We start from the raw sequence: 20,006 nt of genomic DNA, 5'->3' as shown, positions 1-20,006 counted from the left end.
TATATATTGGCGACATAGAGTTGCGCGAATCGAGAAGGTTGCTCTACGAACACCTTGATGACAAGTGATGCCTCGTTGCATGGGTGTAGTTGAGTCCAGAAGTCGCGAATCGCGCGCACTAATGTAGTAGTGGGTGTAATTCGTGTCGCACTCTACAAAGATGTAATTAGCTGCATTATGGAGGTAGACGCATACATAACAATGATACTTGTATAGATGTTAGGATTTAATGGCGTGTATACAGCAAATGACAGGAACTCCCAACCCCCTCCAGGGCTGGTGCTGATGACGTGGGCGCGCTAGTCTCAATGGGGCGATGACAGTACCGAGGCGACACGCGACACGCGACGAGCGACACCTCGAGAAACCGCTCGGAAGCATCACGCTATTATGCCGAAGGGATTGCATCATAGGGGTGCATTATACCTACTACTTGCTGACACGTTGACAGAGCTTCTAACCGTGGTGTAGAGCTGTGCCGATGATATGACCGCCTCTTCGTGTGGCATTCATTCTCTCCTCGCTCTCATCAATCTCCATCTCCAGATCCCGACGTCACATCCCAAAAGAGCCGACTACTCCTCCTCAGAAAAATCGCTCTCCTCCAGCCTAGCCCCGCTTAACAGCTTGCCCATATGGGTCTTCTCGATACCCTCTCCTTCGCGCCGAACCTTCATAAGCCATGCTCGCAAGAAGGGAACGGGAGACTTCTTCAAGTTCCAGATACCGGCTGGCGGCATGACAAACCCGTCTGGAGAGGCTTCCTGACCGTCTTCTACTGTGTCCTTCAGAAGACCAAGATGATCACAGAGTTCGGCCCACTCAGACAACGAGCGCAGATAAAGACTTCCAGCAAAGAGATTAAGCTGCATCGTCAAGCTACGTGAGACCGAACCAGGCGAGAAGGTTCGACCGACGTTGTAGAGCATGAGGTCATCGATCGATGCATAACTGACGTTAAACCGTGGAGCGTAGATGTGTAGCGTAACCTTGTCCGACTGCCCAATCAGGGGTAGCAACTGATTGACCTCGTAGGGGCTCATAATGATGAGCTTGCTCATGGTACCTGGGCTGCTGAAGCTGGGCACGCTCAGGATAAATTGCACCGGGCGCTGGTACGAGTCGGAAACGAAAGATGCTCGGGTTGATCCTGGGGGTATTTGAACAGTGCGCATGAAGTCTGCGGTGACCAGTAAGTCATTGGGGAGACTTCTCAGGTTGAACAGCTTTCCAGCGCTCGTGGTGTTGAGAGATACGAAAGCAGGCACGAAAGCCTTAGAGCCGTAGACGATAGTTCCAGTGTGGATGAGGCTTTCCAGATCTGTATGAACATCATGTGGATGAGCCTTCAAGCGTGGTGGGCGCTCGACTTCGCGCTCCATTTCGATTTCCGGTGCAAGCTCACACTCTTGCTCCTTAGTTAGGGCGGCTGCTTCAAAACCACCCATAGCTTCGAAGCTACGGCATCGTGAAACGATGCTGACGATGTTGTCATTGGACATGTCCCAGTTGTCGAGGTGCGCGGACTCGTCGTTGTTCGGTGCAGATGGCTTGTAGCGAGTTTCCAAATCTGCCGCTTCATCTTCCAGAAAAGCCTTGGCTTGTTCTTTGGTAGTATCAAGGCCGTTCAACATGCCTTTCTGGCACTCAAACCTCCGGCCTTGAATTGCCCAGAGTGCTAGTGACCTCTTGAGGTCCGCCCAGGTTTCGCCGATCGCCCACGCCAATACATCATACGTTTCGATCGGAGTACCAATTGGCTTGCCGCTTCGCTCGTAGATCTTTGTCTGTATCTCTCCGGGTATGACAAAACACACTGATTGACCTTTTCCAAGCTTCCGTAGTCGCATAGCAGCTTGTGTGAGGCGATCCTTGGTCAGTTGACTGCCTAGCGTTAGGGCAGCCCGGTAGTGTCGTGGTAGCCCGGGTATGTCTGTTCCTCTTGTATGGCTTTCATCCAAATAGACGATGCACGATTCCAGCATTTTCGCGTAAGGAGAGGTTTGGAAAGACTCGACCTTGGAAGTGCGGTCCAGCACTGAAAGCTGTTCGTTCTCGAAGTAGACTATTGCCGAGATGTCGTTGTCTCGCAGCTTCAGCCAGGCTTCAGCCACTTCTCGGTTGCTCATTTGTAAGATTGACGCTCCGCAGTCCAGTATAACCCTGATGTCTGGGTGTAATCCCTCGATGAAACCGAGAAGATATTCTCCATCCAAATCTATTAAGCTGTTAGCACCACTCATACTCGAAGGTAAGACAGTGAACTCCTTGTCTTAAGGGGAACTTCAGCGATGGGACTGAGCGACAATATCTAATATTCTCATGCTCGTGTATATTAGCTGGGAAGATACATACTAATAATAAGTTAGCTAGAAGTTCTTAAACGTATTCATGACGGCTACTTTACCCTGTACTACCAATTGCACGGGCAGGTAAATTGGCCACGGATGTTTCGTCCATCAACAGAAACGATAAAACCTCAGCATTGGTGTGTTGTTGACTCGGTAGATCCAGATGCTTGATGTCGAGTGGAAGTAGATGCAGGGTATCATTGGTGCCAGAGAAGCCGGTGGATGCATTGACTTTGTTGGTCCCAGCTAAATCCCAGCCGCTCGCACTGACCTTTTGGGGGAAGTGCTTCATCTCTTTCGGGAAGACGAGATACGAGAGATAGTAGTCGATGGCCTTCCGTGAATGTCTCAAACCTGAGAACACTTCGGCGATGCATTGATCTCGATTGCTTATGGAGACACCAGAGAGATGCCTGAAAGCCTTGGGAAGGGTCGAAGATGCAGTACTCACGATTTCGTCGTAGTGGATAACCGCTTGATCCGACTTCAAGAGATGGGTGAGCGTTTCAAAAAGATCATCTTCACCCAGACCTTTGGAGTAATAGGAGAGCTGTGTCAAGACGATGACCACATCCTCATGAGAGAACTCACTCCTGGGCGAAGGAGCATCCTTACTGCGAAACGGAACAGCTAGGCGAGTGTTTGGGGTACGGTGACTGTCCAGGCCAAAGTCCACACGATATCGCTTTTGGAAGACGAATCGTAAAATACCACCAGCGAACAAGCCACGTAGGAGAAGGATTGCCGGCTTCGTTGTCTCGGTCCAAAACATGCTTTCTTCCACCACTTCAATCTCATGTGCTTCAAGTTCTGATACGGAGATATAGTGCAAGATGGCCGCTTGCATGGCTTGTGACTGTGTGCGAGAAGGAGTTCCTATGCCTGACTCGACGACCCGTGTCGCAAGAAGATACACAATTCGATCAGCAGCGTCAGTTCGGAGGAACCTGATCCTGGGATACATCCCGTCTCCATCGCTCTGTATATCAACAGCTTCTTGCAGATCTTCTTTCACCCGCTTGGCCACATTTGGAATGAGGGCTAGAACTTCCTGGATGATTAACCACCGCTCAGGGGCGTAGTCAATCGCTCGCTGGGTGCCCATCGTGTAAACAGACTCGAATTTGGTAGAGAAAACCTCGTCGCTTTCGTCGATACAATCGCAAGACACGTCGTCGAGCCATTTCTGAGTTGCTAACAGTGACTGGGCGGTCTCTGACTCGTCGACAAGTACGCATTCCACAGCCATCAACCTTGACGATAGGATATGCTCTGGCTGGGCCAGCAATACACCGCGCTCGCGAACACATTCTTTGTAGATTTCGTGGATGGTGTTGGCATCTTGAGCACTCAGTCGGAGGTTGCGCGAGAAGGGCAGTTGGTAGATCTTTCTGTTCAACAGGCCACCAAGCTTGGCGATCAGCATTGTCAGCATCTGTTTACTCTGGGGCTTTCCGACGATTACTCGCACAAGCTTCTTCTTGTCGCCATGGAAAGCGCTCAATATGGGCAAGATGGTCGTCGACTTGCCGCCTCCCATCAGCAATTGAAGCACAGCATTTTGACCATCCTTTGGTGAACGCATGTGGCTCGCAATGTGTTCCTGCTCTTTCCTGACAAGCATACCATTCTCAGCTTCTATGAGCAGAGTTTCGGGATACTGATATACATCCCAATTGGAATGGCCAACGTGTCTGAGCTCGTCGAGGAGATCGACAAGGTTATTGGATAGGCGGAACAACCTCTGAGCGCGTTGCAGATTAGTGATAGCAAGCGCATACTTGATGACAGTCTCTTGCCAAGGATATGACAGGTTGTCGAAGCAGTCTCTATGGAGTTGACTCAACCAAAATTTAGGATGAATTCGTGGTGAGAATTGTATCTGAACACCGACTTCGCTGCTCGAATGGTCATTCAGGGCGAAATTGAAGTCTGCGATGTGTTTCTGGCAGTCTTGCAGATACCCATGAAGCAAAGATTGGGCGTTCACAAGCAGTTCGTCGCGCATGCTGTTGTTGGCGACGTGCGCGTCCAAGGCTATGCAGCTTGATCGTAGAGTCTCCACATATTCTCGCTCACACACAGACTTCGCGCCTGTCAGAAGATGCTCACAGAAAGCGGAAAGTCTTTCGCTCATATCAGATTGGCTCTCAGGCCGCTGTACCCTCGCGATGGTCACCAGGGGTTCGCAAGGTGGAACGAGACCGGTAGTCGGAGGTGGCGCGGCAGCGAAGATGTCCAACGCGTTGTAATGATGTATGTTTTCGCCAATGTAGCCTTTCTTGGGCGGAAGAGTGAGTACGTGGCGCGGCGCCACCACGCTCGAGGCAGGTTGGTGCGCTATTACCGTTGAAACGTGGGCCAAATAATCCATGAACTGGCGATTGTTGTACCAATGTTCAATTCGTATCCGTATTGCTGCCATAGACTTGGATACATTGAGATATGTGGTATACTCCGTCGCTGATGGTGTTGTGGGACTCTGTACTGGCCATTGTGCCGATAGACTGCTCACAAATCCCTGTATGGCGTTGTCCTTCCGATCTTCGAATGTTTGCTTCTTCCTATCGCGATGCTGCCGCTTGTTCTCTGAGTCTAACTTGGGTAGCGAAGCTTCGGCAGATTGTCCATACTGCTTGGATTCGAGCCGCAGAGTGGCAGTGATCTGAGAGTCCTGGAAGTCATGCCCCCAAGCGAGGTCGAACTCAGGCACTGCAGGTGGCTGCACCGCTGAGAAAGCCTGCGGTGACCTGTAAAATAGAGCCAGAGCTTGGATGACATCGAAGTCGGCATTATCTGCGAAGGCCATTGTGGAAAGCCAAGTGGCGAGGTTGTAGCGATTGACGTATGTAGTTACACCAGTCAAACCTTCCTGTAAAGAGCACCAGGCAACCTTGATGTGCTCCGATGCGACCCCTAACCATTTTGAATCATATCCAAGACGTCTGAGATCATACATGTTGTCCACGCCGTGGACAGTAGCGCTAGCGATGTGTTTCTGAACAAGTACGCTTTTGAGATCGGGTATGGGGTTGTGAAGAGCAAATTGATTGCGCAAGATCAAGCTGGCTATCACATAAGCTCGTTCTCCTCTCTTTGGAATCAGTTGGGTGTCACGCGCAGCGTACTGCACGTCTAGCGAAGAGGTCCATTCCTCTGCGCCGAAACTCGCAACTCGATATGTGGCTGTGCGAACTGCAGATCGTTTGTCCAAATCGGAGTTTGAAGACTCCAGCAACTTTTCATGGGCCATTTGGATCCCTTGAAACATCACGTATTTGTCTGGGTGAAATACTTGCATCCGAGCAGCTTGCTCTAGTAGGCCTGATACTAGGATCCGGAATGAAGGGTGGTGCGCGAGTGACGGGAGTCTCGCGTCCCACCTCGTGGTCTGCATTTCTTGCAGATGTGCAGGGTAATAGATCCTCGCGCCCGATAGGTCTGCTATACGAGCCAGTAGATCCAGATCTTCTGACGTGAGAAGGTCAATCGATCGTACCGCTGCAGACCTGAGAATTGAGATAGCTGATTCGGTGCCGGTACATCCAGTCAGAGGATCCGGAAGGTAATGAGACGTTAGCGCATGCAGATAGCACAGCATGAGGCGGCTCTGCATGCTTCCATCGCCATCGATCTGACCCAGAGTTTCGTCCATATGATACGCGCGAATTCGAGTCGCGGAGTTATCCGCCAGCCGAACCGTGGTATGTTGGGAAATGGATTCATTGCAAGATGCAAACGGTCCAGCAGGTATCTTGGATGTGATCGCAAAGTCAAAAAACCCGTGCGGGATAAGAACCATACGATTCTCCGTGGACCTCAGTATCAACCTGCTCTGCAAGCCTACGAGGGTGCCCATCGTTTGGTCCGGATCAACAATCATGTTGCGATACTGGCGAGAACGCAAATGATTGTCATTTCCATCTAGATCGAAAGCGATCTGTAGGCGCGGTAACTCAATCTCAACGCGAGAATTTGGTGTTTGATTTGGATCAAGAAGACGTATGTGCATATGCAGCGGCTTCTCAAGTGGGGCTAAAACAGCGGCTATCGTACGAGCTGTATAGCTGTTGACATCGATCATGATAGTCTCGCCTTTGACCAGTCGCCATGATGATGCGTGTCGGACGAGACGCCACCGCGCAGCATCAATCTCAGTAGGCCATGGAGAGTACAATGGTTGAAAGATGACCTCTTGAGCTTCTGAATCATAGAAGTGGACTGCATCTGTCACCAAAGACTGAGGTAACAAGCCTTGGAAAAGACGTGAAGGAAGCAACTCGAGCTTCTTGCCATGTCCGATAGCCAACAGAAGCATGTCATCGCCACTCATGCCGAAGTGAAGATTGTATTCTTTGTGTTTCATCTTCGCCGAGAACCTTAGTCCAGGCTCTCCTGTTGGCACGACTTCCAGGGTTGATTTACCGAACAGTGGCGCGTACATGATGTGGCGCATGTATTCTGAGGGCAGTCGATCGAGAGGAAGTCCATTGACAAGCAGCTCACCAGTAAGCAAGTTAAAGTGTACTGGCAGATGCCCTGACTCTGATCCTGACCTCAATGACTTAGTATGAAGCCAATGTTCTTGATGCTCGGGGAGCGCTTGCCAACCCTGAGGTGAAGTTGGCTCGAACGCAAACCAGTTCGCGGTGATAGCCTCCGAGAGACCGCTACTATCCTTGAGAATAAGGGTGCGTAGCGTAGGTAGCAAGCGATACATCAGACGATTCCAAGCTCGTAATGTAACGTTGAACAAATCTGGGTGCTCGGATAGGACTGCCCCGTGCTTGTCCTGAATGACGATCGACGATTGAAGCAATATGGAAATTGCCGACTTTCGCTGAAGAATGGTCGCAACATCAGCTTCCTCGACGTCATAAGTGCTGATGCACAACAGCGCGATCTCCAAGCTTTCGTTAGGCATGGCAGCCGCCCTCTCAGTCAGCGCTCTCAGCCAGGCATGGCAGACAGTGTGCATGTCGACCAGGAAGTCGATTGCACGAACGCGAACTTCTAATGCTGATGCAAAGCTCAGCACCCTTCGAGCGAGCAAAGAGAATGTAGCTGCCGATCGCCATGATTGGCTGTTCATTCGAATGCGTTCCAGCCCTGTCTCTAACTGTCGAAGCATGGCATGACCGAAAGAAGCCTCGGCAAGGATCAGATGGCTTTCACGCTCGATGCGTTGGCTTGGCGGGCCAGTCTGCTGTACAGATTGTAATACCATGCATTGCGTTTCGATCTTCGTGAAGTCGACAGTAGGAATCGCAAGTTCAGCGAGTATGTTTGCGTAGACGATGTTGTGTCCCAAAGGTAGCGCTGCCAAAGCTTTGTATTCGTCGATGGAGAAGTGAACTGGACAGTCAAATAAACTAGCCTATATTTGCAGCGTTAGCCAGATCTTTGCTACATTACTAGAGTTCATCTGAACTGCGGTCATGATGTATCTCGAAGGTAGTCCCGTCTCTCTGTCATGCACTTTAAAGGTGTACAACGTATTGAACACCTTCGGAGTGCATTTTAACCAGAGTGTAAACGAGGAATAAAAGCCAATGTTTTGATATATCAGTAGGGGGCTTGGCTTTCAACTTACAATCACTTCGTTGGCTTGCTCACCGTCTGGTGAAGTTGGCGGTCGATGCATGAAGCGTTCAAGTGCTTTTGATCGCTCCGGCAAGTGGTAGACACAGTTCTCCGATACCTCCTCTGTACAACTCGGCTGTTTCGTAAACGATCCTTGCACTGTGTCGTACATTCTATATTGTAGCGCATTTTTGAGACAGACATCGTTGTCAGTCAAGTGTGGAATGGCCTTCTTCATCTTCCGGTGGGTAACAGTGTGGCTCTTGACTTGCGAGAGCGGAACAATACGCCGCCCATGATACCGAGAAGAAATGAGATGCGATAAGTCATGATGCATGTCGAGCGTATATGAGCAGGATGGTCGTGTCAAGTTCGCGTCCTTGTAGCCGAGAACAGTGGCGATGAGATAGGCTGTTGTTTCGCGCCAGTCGCTGTATGCTTCAGGAATCATCAATTCGAAGATCGTTGCTTTTGCTTCGGGCAATTTAGGTGAAAGTGGCCATTCGAAAAGCTCAATCGTGAGCCCATTTGCCCTGTTCTTGGCTGTACACCTGTCGCAATTCTTGGAATGCTTCTGTTCCGTGTATCCATGATTGGAGTCGTATATCGATGTCACATACTGACACTCGGTAGTCTCGTAGCGATTCATGTAATCTGCGTGTTGACGCTTGAGATCCACCAGCTCTTCACACTTCTCTTGACGCTTGGCAGCTGCATCAATCTCAATCTTCGATAGTGTAGCCTGGAGTGACTGGCATTGATCGTAGTATCTGACAGCGAAGGAAGAGAGGTGTCCAAACTCCCGAAAAACAGATGATCTCTGCTCTTTTCGTTGGGGGCGTCGTGATTGAACGTAGGATTCAACGGCGTGCAAGCGCTGTAGATGGCTCTTCAGAGGAAGTGTGAGGCATTGAAACTCTGTCAGGTCGACCTCAGGATCGTAGTCGAACAGCAGGGGATAGATATTACAGGCGATCGTATCGCATGCAACCCACAACTCAGTGACTGTGAGATACATGATCGACATACCGATAGGATCTCGAGCGTAGGCTTCACTGGCGGCCCCAAAATAGCTGGTAATCAGACCGTAGAGTCTGCTACACGCATTCTCATCGTGAAGATGATGACTAGCCCAGCCAGCAAGATGATGTTCGACCCAATCCTCTATAGCGGCTAGACGAAAGTATCTACCTTCATCGATGTCTGATAGCTGCAGGCTAGTTGGTAGCTCAGTAGCGTGGTAGGATGGATACTCGTCGCTTGGCGAGAATGTAGATAGCTCAACTTCTTGCTGTCGGGACTTGATGCTGGATAAGAAGACATCTAAGCCCAAGAGGTACATATCGAGGTCGGCCTCAGGCTTCAGACTGGCGATTGCGTTGAAGTTGACATTAGCTCGAGAGCTGTCAATTCGATTCTGCCAGTGCTGCTTGATGAGTTTGTGAGCGTCGAGCATCTTGTCGTGGATATGCTGCGCCCAGCCTGGCTGCAAGCATCCTGTCTGCTTGAGGAGCGAGAACTTGCGCAATCGCTGGGTCAGCTTGGATGAGGCAATGTATATAGCCTCGCTATCCATTTCCTTCCAGTGGTGTTTCGCTAGGTCGATTATTCGTGCTAGCAGGAAAATCATGAAGGATTTATAAAGGCCGTCACTAGAGAGCGTGTCGGGTGCTTTGCGAGCGAACACCAGTTGCAGCGAAACACGGAGCAACAGCCACAAGGGAGACCGTCGCCACGGTGCCAAACACTGACACCAGAGGACCTCCTCACGAGTGTTCTTCGTGATACGCTTCACATCCGTCGGCTCTCCGAAGGCGCTGATCATATTCATCAAGAAGTCACAGGCCAGGCCTGGATGCGTTGTATCGCGCTCCTCGACCATCTGTACGTGGTTTTTGGTAATGTGAGACTGGAAACCAGGCACAGGCTGCGTCGTCATTGTGGCTAGAGTACCAGCGATAGACTCAAGAAGCTCTGGATTGACGTCTCCAACGGGTATCCTTGATGCATAAGCTGGGAACGTTCGCAATAGGCGACCTGGGCTCATCGCGGCCGCATTGGTTGGCGAAAGCTCGAAGAACTCGAAGTCCAGGCCATCCGAAGAGCGGCTCACAAGGATTCCGGCATTTTGTTCCTTGATCTCCAAGGGAATTGCACCGATTGTGACACCGTTCGTAGCTTTGGTAAGGATGTGCTGTAGCTGACTTTGACTAGTGTTGCCGTCATCGTCGCGGCAGCCTCGAAGATTATTGACAGTTTCTATGGCAGATGTGATGGTTCCAATGTGCTCGTGTTTGACGTTGAGCTTCAGAGATTCGAGGGCGTGGACGGCGATCTCGAGTAGGCCCAATTCGTATACGGTCTCGCGGTCGTCCTGCTGTGGTAGCTTTGGTGGTAGAACGATGTGATTGAAGGCATAGGCCGTAGCTGCAGCCGACAACATGACGTAGGCAAGCGCGCTCAGTGAGCGCCTTCTGTAGTAAAATAGTTAGCTTGTACTGCCGCGTCCAAAAAATAGAGCGTAAGTTTCAATATAGGTGTGTACAGCGCTCATCGCAGCTGAGCTGGAAGTGCACCACGTACCTGAGGCCTCAGCCAGTGTGAGCGTGTATTGAAAACCGGGGTGTTCGCTCAATTATGACTCTATGACAACGGCGATGTTGTTACAATTGCGATCGAGGTAATGAGCGTAAAGCGTGTTGCTGTTCTAGCGATAGCGGTGGTGCGCAGGGTGAGAAATGAAGCGAAAAGGCAGCCGCCGAAAAATCTGCAGCGCACTTGAGAAGCGCGCACTGAAAAGAGGAGAAATTTGGTCGTGCGCGTTGTTGTTGTGTTTAGTTAGGCAAACGCTGTCCACGTTCACTACGCGACCGCCGACTGCCCACCGCCGCAACATATGCGCCATTACCAGCGTGTAATCACGCATAATCTTCTAGACCAGCAAGACTGTTATGAGTTTACCTTGTCCAGATCGCCTCCCAGTCGTAGTCATAAGTTATCACGCAGGTACGTCCTGGAGCTGAATACCCACCACTTTGACACAGCCAAGACAGTAACAGAATCTCCGAATGGTTTGAACGGCGCCAGTAACTCTTCTTCGATAGGAAGAAGTACTCGGAAGAGTGGAAGCCGCACGTGGTTTGTGACCACATGCAATATCCGTCTCGATTGACTGATTGATAGCACTGCAGATGACGCGACGCCAACGCGAAAAGCGGCCGAGAATCTCGCAAAGGACGGCCACGTCGATCCAATCAAGTAGGAGTATCACGGGTGTTGTGCGTTGACGCAGACCTCACCGTCCAGATGTCCCGTACCTCAGTACTCGTGTCAGCTCACAAATCTATCTAGACGGCATTTCTTATTCCCATTCAGCTCAATATCTTGGTATACTGCATCGCTCTCGGTCGTGGAATTGATACATGGCTTGCATCCTTCTCTTGTTGATGGCCATCATCTGAAAGACATGTGCCCGCGCAAGGCTGTGACGTCACGCGTTGCGGCGAAGCTAGGCCGCGCAAGACGCGTCTGCTGTGCCTCGTTGACATTGTCATGGAATAGATGCGTACAGTGATGATTGAGCGTCAGTATTCGAGACCAAGAGGATGGATGTTCGCATGCGAAGAGCGAAGCGTTGATGTGTCATTACCTAGGTAAGAGCAACCTCGGGATCGAGCCTACAAACGTCGTCTGCCTTGGCATCCGCGCTAAATGATCATCGGAGGATGAGGGCCGTTTTTGAGCTAGCCAGCCCGCGCCGTACAGCGCGTATTTTCATCCTTGCATCCCTTGCCTGTTCAACCCGCCATCTCCTTCGTCCATGGCTTCTTGTGCGGCCATTTCGCTGCTCCGCGGCAACCTTGTAAGATCCAGACTTTGTTTACCCTGGACCTGGTGCGTGCAAGTGGCACGACTGCTTCGCGTGCAATCAACTGCACATTTCGGAAGTCGAATATGCACACAATCCTTCCATCTTCCTAAATGGGCAGCAGCCCCGGTACCTGCGCCCTCCAAAAGATCTAGGTGATTTAGATCAATTGCAGCATGCAAGGCTTCCTGATGGATTTGAGCCGCGGAGGCGGATGGTTATTTCCGTCCGGAGGTTTTAATAAACACCAGCATTCGCCTATCTGTCTCCATCATACTCAACTCCTAGTATCGTCTCATTCAATTCAACATGGTCCTTCTCGCAGGCATTGCAGCTCTAATCTTTGCCGCGCCGTCTATTGCGACGGGAGCAGCCAAGACCCTTTCTGGTGGAGAGAAAACTGCCTGCTCGAAGTTGAAGTCCAAATACCCCGACGGTACCTTCCTGCCTGGAACCTCGGGATACGCGTATGAGACACAAGAGCGTATGTAGTCATACTCAGTATCTAGCCCGATACCCGCTAACATGTCACAGCTTACTGGTCAGCCACCGTGTATAGCAGCCCTGCATGCGTCTTCATCCCCCAAAATGCGCAGCAGGTTGCGTATGCGGTTACTACAATGACTTTGACACGGTCGAAGTTTGCTATGCGAGGCGGAGGACACATGCCGATACCAGGTTATAACGGGATCGATAACTCCGGTGTGCTAATGTCTTCGTCTAATCTGACGACCTTGTCACTTTCATCGGACAAGTCCATCGTCTCCGTCGGCCCCGGCAACCGATGGAGGGATGTATATGCCTATCTCAAGCCATCGGGACTCGCAGCTGTCGGCGGACGTGTAGGTCACGTGGGTGTTCCAGGTCTATTGCTTGGTGGAGGTATCTCTTTCTACTCTTCTGAATACGGCTTTGCTTCTGACAATGTCATGAAGTATCAGGTATGTTTTCAAATATCTGTGCAAGTTCTTGTCTTTTTTTCTAACAATAGCAGTGTGTGTTATCTAGCGGTCAGATCGTTGAAGCGACAGCAACGAACAAGTACTCTGACCTCTTCTGGGCATTGAGGGGCGGCGGAAACTCTTTCTGCATCGTCACAAGATTCGATTTGCGACCTGTGGAGGGCAGCGACGTTCATGTCGGTATTGGCCAATTTGACCAGACCCAATCATCGGGCTACCTGGACGGTGTCTACAACTTCGGTAAATACGGAGGTTCTGACCCGAAAGCTGCCATCATTCCGACCATTCTTACGTTCCCCGCAGCGAACATGACCGTCTATGCGGCTGCGAAGTTTTACCACTCTGTCACCGACAATCCCGAAGTATTCGAAAACTTCACCGCGCCAAAGCTCACCCCAGTCGCCGATTCATACGCACTGCAACCTTTGTCAGACTACATTGCAGCTACGGACGCACTCCAACCCCTAGGATTGCGCCAGGAATTCCGCACCCTTTCGTCCGTCGTTGACCGCAAGGCTGTGCAGCTCATTCACGATGCCTTCATCTCCGGCGTCAATGCCAAACTGCCCAATGTTGCCAATCTTCAAGCTTCAATCACCTTCCAGCCCGTCACCAAGGCGTTCCTCTCACACAGCGCCAAGACTGGAGGCAATCCCCAAGGTGTCGATGTCTCCAAGGCGCCATTCTTCTGGATGGTCGAGAACTTTACCTGGTCTTCTGCGAGCGATGACGCCAAGGTGCGCGCTGCTGCGGACGAGATTACGGCAAGCATCAACAGCATACTCCATGCCAAATCATACAGCGCTCAGTACCTTTACATGAACGATGCAGGCAAGGGCCAGCCAATCTTCCAGAGCTACCCCGCTGCCAACTTGAGGAGGTTAAAGACTATTCGCACTAAATATGATCCTCTCCGGGTCTACACCAACTTGATGCCTGGTGGTTGGAAAGTTGCTGATGCTTGATCTATCGGATCAATACTTTGCTTAGACAATTACTTGCATTAGACGATGAATACATATCATACAGCCCCTACAGATTTCTGGTGTTCCCTTCGATGCGCTTGAAACTACACTTGACGATAAGCAGTATAACACGAAATCCATTCGCCGAAAAAGATGGACCTCTTCCATCATGCCTTGGTTCGCTGTTCGGATGTTCGGTAAATCCATCGCACAAGCGTATCAACTGTGCCTCACCCTTGCCGAACCGATGAAAAGCTTGAACGCGAAGGAACGAGGCTTGAACGCGAAGGAACGGCGCGAAGGAAGTGGCAACGTAACCGAGCCGTGTCTACCCAGGGAACCGGGTCGGCCGCTGTAGAACCATGAAAAGTCTCCTCGGACCTGGCCGAGACCAAGCCTCATACCGGAGTGACGACTCAAGTGGGATATCCCTGGTGACAGTAGGTTGACACCGGTACATGTACGCGTTTACATGTTCGAATCTGCTGATTTGACAATGATTGCTGGGCGCCTGATCCAGCTTGCAGCACTTACGCGCTGCGCGTGTCTTCTACCCCCACAAACCTCGCAATACAACCGGCCCGCGGGCGGCTCGTTTCACACAAATCGAGCGAGCTGGTCAATGCAAGTTACATAAGTGGCATCACAATCAGGGACGGCTTCGTTCTAGCCTTGCTTCCGACGTTGCCCGATTCCCAGATGCCCGGTTCATACTTCAACTATCAAATTGCACAGGGGCAGGTTGAAGGGATTATTCCATAGTCTGGCCGCCACCTGCTTGAACCGTTGTACTCCGATGTTTGAGCCGTCTTGACCGATTGTGATTGGGCTCACAATGGGTTTCCACTCATGTAGGAACCAAATATCACTTGCTAGCACGTAGTTTGCGGCGCGGTCGCCGCAGCTTCCTAGAAGGCTCATGAGGTTTCTTAAGTACTAATGTCTCCCAAGACGACGACCCAAATTGGATTGATATTATACGTGTGACTTTGTGATCACGAATGATGGCAAACAACACGCTCAACTACACAGGCCTTATGGTAAGTTAAACTGAACAACTGGCGGCATCTCTAACTCCAGAAAGGCTTTGATATGGAGTCTTTATGGCGTGTCATTCGTCTTAACTGCACTAAGAGGCTTCCTGCGATGGAAGTCTCAACGCAGACTTTTCGCCGACGATTACTTCGTCTTCTTTGGCTTAATTTCTCTGACTGCGCTCTCCGCGGTCATCACATGTCTACTACCGCAGTTCTTCTTGGCGCAGACATATATGACAGCGGCTATAGCAGATCCGCTCACACCTATGCCACTGCCGGCAGACGAGTTTGTCGAGAGGACGCGTACCTCACTGAAGTTTATGTTCAGCCAGATGCTGCTGTTTTGGACTACGCTTTGGGCTGGTGAGTCAGGCTGTTCTATCCACCAATGGTGAAACTTCTTCTTACACCCTTGACTAGCCAAATTCTTAATCCTCTTCTTCTTCAGACGTCTGGTGATTAGGCTACTAGCATACATACGCGCATAGTAGGTATAAATTTATTTAAATACATAAATATTTTAAGCTATAGAGCTATTGCATATAATCTAAGTTTATAAAAAAATAAGCTCTCTACTAACTTATAAGTATAAATAGCTTAAATAATAGTTTTAGGCTTAGTAGCTAAAGATAAGCTATAAATAAAAATTTTATTAAATTATTAGAAAATACTTTTATAATAAAAACTATAAAACTTTATAAACTTTTTTAAGTCTAAATATATAGCTAAAGCTATAAAATTTAGTTATAGTAGTAAAAGAAAAGTTTATAAATATACTTTAATAAGTTAAAATACTATTTTCTACTTCTTTCTTTTTTATACTATATTACTTAGAACTTTAAGTTAGTACTTTTTTTTATTTTACTACTTTTACTAACTTTAAAGCTTTAAAATAACTATATTTAATAATATTTACTTTATCTTTCTTTTTTTTATTAATACTTTTAGTAGTTTTAAAACTATATTAATAAAAAATATTATATCTTTAAGTAGATATATTAATAATAAAGTTTTTAAGCTAAGCTTTTTTTATATAGTTAAGCTAACTAAAAATATAAGTATAGTTATTTTATAGTAGAGTATAACTAACTACTTACTTTATACTAATAGTAAAATATTTTAAGTTAAAACTAACTACTAAAAAGCTTTTTAAATAATACTACTAAGTTATATAATTTTTTTAAATATAATTAAGATTAATAATAGTAATATAGTACTAGTAAGTTTATATATTAGTTAATAAATAAATATAATTATAAAAATACTAGTAAGAGTTAAGCTAAATATTTAGATACTAGTAAGTAAAAAAGTATTTATAAATAAGCTATTTAGTAATAAAAATTTTACTTAAATATTAAAAGTATTAAGTAAAATTACTTTATTCTTAAAAGTTAAGCGTGTATAAAGTTAAGTATAGTAGTAGTAGTAGTAAATAATAGATAATAAAGTTAGCTTTAGTAAGCTTACTATTTTATAATATATATTACTACTAAATAGTGCCTTAAGCCTAATTTAGTTATCTTTATAGTAAAATAATATTAAAAGATATTAAAAGATGTTAAAAGACTTTAAGCTAGTCTCTTTTAGAACTACTAAACAATTTTAATATTAATTTAGTATATATTACTATAGTAATATAGTTGTTTTAGCTTATAGACTTATTCTATACTTACCTATATAACTTTCTTTATACTATAACTAGAAATAACTAAAAATAATATAATATATAGTAATAGCTATACTACTAATAGAACTAGCTACATTTATTCTCTATTAACTATTAACTATTAACTATTAACTATAATATAATACTGTATTAACCTTCTAGGTAAATAGTACCTAATAATAATAACTACTTATCTTTAACTATAAAGCTTTACTACTATTATAATAGCTATTTACTTAAGTATAGTAATACTTAAGAGACTATCTATAAACTTCTTTTTATTATTATTTAATACACTATTAAGATAGCTAATAATCTTATTTAAGGCTCTAATCTATAACTTTATAGTATTAGAAATAAATCTAGAAGAGCCTAGTTCTATAGTTAATACTAGTCTATATATAAATATATAGATATAAATAGCGCAGGCCTCTAGCGTATCTAAAGTAATAGAATAGCTTTAATTAACATTAATAATAAGCTTAAAGTAGTAGAAGAACTTATATATATTAGTAGTAAGTTCTTTAATAGTAAGACTAGTAGAAAGAAGAATTAATAGCCTTACGCTAAGTAAATACGTCTATAAAATAGTAGTAATAAGAGCTTTAGAAGCTTTAATAGAAGTATTAGTAAAGTAGCTCTTTATATATTTTAGAACACTCTTTATAGCGCTTAAAATATTAGATATTATATTATAAATAATATCTTATTTTATAGCTACTAAGATAGCTTTTAAAATAGCTTTCTTAATAGTCTCTCTTTTAGTAGACGTAGAGTAGCTTATAGTAGCTTTATAATAGTAACATAATTTAAAAAAAAGTAATTAAATAATAATAAAATAATTTAGTTAAGTATTAGTAAAATAGTAGTGTAATATAACTAGTAATAAGATTAGTTTTAGACTTATAATTACCTTAGAAACTTATAAAAGAGTTATTTAGATAGTGTAGCTTTAAGTATTAGCTTTAAGTTACTACTAGTGTTTTTAATATATTTTTAGAGTTCTAAAAGTTAAAATATAAAGAATAGAAGAAGTGCGCTTTTACTAAGATTTTAGTATATATATTCTAACTATAAAGCTTTAGAATATATTACTTTATTAGTTATAAGCTAATAAGCGCGTATAATTATATTATAATTCTCTTATAGAGTATTTAGTATTTATAGAATAGCTTCTTAGCTAGCTTAAAAGATTTAGAAGCTTTAACTACTTTAAAGGTAGTAGCGCTAAGGCCTAAGCCTTAGCTTACTTAATACTATACTTTTAAGAGTAAGTAAAAGATTTAGTTATATATTCTTTAAAGTACTAGTAATAGTTCTTACTTCTTTAGAATTAGTAGCTTTTTAAGCTATAAGTATTACTACTTAAGATTTAGATTTCTGCTTAATAATATTACTACTAAAAAAGAATAAGTTATTAAATTTAATAAAATTAGAATAAATAATAGACAATATTACTTTAATACTAGAGTATTAATATAATGCGACCGCATAGTGGGTATGCTTTGTATTGGTACTGCTCCTATATCTCGCCTCGATCGCCTCCAACTTCTTAACCTGCCGGCCGCTGTCTAAGTACTGGAGCGCAAGTGAGTACCTCCCACTCTCTAGTTCCGTGTACCTTCTAACTTGCGTAGCTGGATGTAGCGACCCGGAAGATCTCGTGCGAGCCGACGCCTCTATCAAGTTCGCAACCAGCGCCGACGTGGTTGCCGATGCCCTCATTATGCTCCTTCCTTTGAACTTGCTGCGCAAACTACAAGTTTCGCCTCATCAAAAGTTTGGACTCGCCGTCATTTTCTCGCTCGGTACCATCATCATCGCTTTCGCTTTCGCACGGCTTGCGCAAGTCACCAAGGCCACTTCCAACCCCGATCCGACTACACTTGCTGATGGCCCGGTACTACTCAGCATGTGGAGCCACATCGAGTCATCTGTCTCCGTAATAGTAGCTACGCTACCCGCATTCAGGTACCTGCTTAACGGGAAGATGGGGCGAACGCGACCCGGTCCGTCTGCACCGCCAGTATATGGTTCAGCGGAACCAGCTGCGTCGGGTCCGCAAGGTAAAGTACGTCGTGTGTTCAGTGGAAATAGATGGAGTCACAACACTGGTCTGAGATTACCAAGCAGTGAGCAAGGCAGGAAAGCAAGCAACGACTGGGGCAGTGAGACGGAATTGAGGCCAATGGCTCGTATCGAAAAACAAGTTGACTTTACTGTCGAGAGAGAGTTGGTGAGCTCGCAGAAATAGCGTGAGTGATGAAAGTCTTTGTTGCTAAAGATACGGCCTGATTCCAATACTCAACGATCCCTATCTTCATCCCTCCCCGGCCAAACAATCTGCTTCTTCCAAACCGCCCTCACACATCCCACAACCGTCACCAACCAAATCACCACCAGCAGAACCGTCATCACGCTCGCCACCCAGAGTATCCCCTCGCTCTCCAACTCCCTTCCCAACACACTCGTACTAAGCGTGAACCCCACATTCGGAAAGATGAATGCCCACCATGTCAAGCTAAACGGCATCCTACCCACCACCCCCACATTCCCCAGGAACGCAATAGCAAACAACCAGAAACTGAAGACATACAGAAAGATCCCCGTGAAGAGCGCCAGAACACGAAGAATCTCCGGCGCAGCAGGATGCTTCGCAAAGTAGCCCCCCTCCATCCCCTCCGGAACCGCATTCGCCAGCCCAATCAACGCAACAATGGTGTACGCCCCGCTCCCGACCGGTATAAACAACGCAGGCCGTAACTGCGCTGGCGGAAACCCATTGTCCAGCAAGTTGCGTACAAACCCCACAATAGCAACAAGACTAACACACCACCCAAACCCCTGCCACGCAACCCCACTCACAACCACCTTCACCGCCCTCCCATCCGTCTGACTCCCCGCCACAAGACTCGCCACCGTCCCCGTCAACATCGTCGAATACCCCGCTAGGAAAAGACTCGGCAGCGGCGGCACAGGCCGTACCTTCCCCCACTCAATCACCACCCAATACTGGAACACCGCGTTTGCGAGGGAAACCGCGGCGTAGATCCAATACAACACGTAAACCGCGTCGATGAGCCAGGGGTAAGCCGGACCGTGGGTGATGCCGTAGGTTTGGATGCCGGCGAGGATGACGCTGAGGGAGAGGTAGAAGGAGCCGAGGAAGAAGGATTCTTGGGGGTGGAGGAAGGAAGTGAGGAAGTGGGAAGTGTGGTAGATGAGCCGGAGGGTTGTGCAGGTGCAGAGGAAGAGGAAGAGAGTGATGTTTAGGATGAAGAGGGTTAGGCCGATTTGGTGGAGGCCTGCGGGGGTTAGTGTTAGTTCTGGTAGGAGCGATGGGAGATTCGTGGTGGAGGGGAGGGAGGGCGTACCGGGGAATTGATGCGGTGTTTCTGCTATGGCGAGGGCGAGACCGCCTGTGCTCATTGTTGAGAGGAACCAGGCGAATGTGAAATGTTTCAGGCGTGAGCGCATGCCGATTTTGCGGTCTGGTTGTTTGTGCTCCTGGTGTAGCGTTTCTGGCTTCGACGACGGGGTCGTGTCGTCGATGTTTGGGGATGTAGACATTTTC

At 47.0% G+C, this 20,006-nt stretch overlaps 4 protein-coding genes across 4 annotated transcripts; 2 read left to right on the top strand and 2 right to left on the bottom strand.

Annotated features, from left to right (window-relative positions):
- Window positions 1–575: 575 nt before the first annotated feature.
- J4E79_011334 (uncharacterized protein) lies at window positions 576–10,377 on the bottom strand (the record flags this gene model as incomplete). The annotated part of the gene is made up of 4 exons (XM_049360163.1): window positions 576–2,218; window positions 2,415–5,546; window positions 6,408–7,728; window positions 7,945–10,377. 4 exons carry the CDS (start codon window positions 10,375–10,377, stop codon window positions 576–578), a joined length of 8,529 nt encoding a protein of 2,842 aa, XP_049205369.1.
- A 1,734-nt stretch (window positions 10,378–12,111) lies between these two features.
- On the top strand, window positions 12,112–13,729 carry J4E79_011333 (uncharacterized protein; the record flags this gene model as incomplete). Its single annotated transcript, XM_049360162.1, has 3 exons — window positions 12,112–12,286; window positions 12,337–12,743; window positions 12,797–13,729. 3 exons carry the CDS (start codon window positions 12,112–12,114, stop codon window positions 13,727–13,729), a joined length of 1,515 nt encoding a protein of 504 aa, XP_049205368.1.
- A 4,429-nt stretch (window positions 13,730–18,158) lies between these two features.
- J4E79_011332 (uncharacterized protein) lies at window positions 18,159–18,686 on the top strand (the record flags this gene model as incomplete). Its single annotated transcript, XM_049360161.1, has 1 exon — window positions 18,159–18,686. The coding sequence occupies one exon, from the start codon at window positions 18,159–18,161 to the stop codon at window positions 18,684–18,686; it is 528 nt and encodes a 175-aa protein (XP_049205367.1).
- Window positions 18,687–19,359: 673 nt separating this feature from the next.
- J4E79_011331 (uncharacterized protein) lies at window positions 19,360–19,861 on the bottom strand (the record flags this gene model as incomplete). The annotated part of the gene is made up of 3 exons (XM_049360160.1): window positions 19,360–19,380; window positions 19,418–19,737; window positions 19,807–19,861. The coding sequence occupies 3 exons, from the start codon at window positions 19,859–19,861 to the stop codon at window positions 19,360–19,362; spliced, it is 396 nt and encodes a 131-aa protein (XP_049205366.1).
- Between the last annotated feature and the right edge of the window lie 145 nt (window positions 19,862–20,006).

Source organism: Alternaria viburni (genome assembly GCF_023758015.1).
Source record: "Alternaria viburni strain BMP 2772 chromosome Unknown scaffold_40, whole genome shotgun sequence".
NCBI lineage: Eukaryota > Fungi > Ascomycota > Dothideomycetes > Pleosporales > Pleosporaceae > Alternaria > Alternaria viburni.
This window is presented reverse-complemented; position numbering and strand designations above follow the sequence as displayed.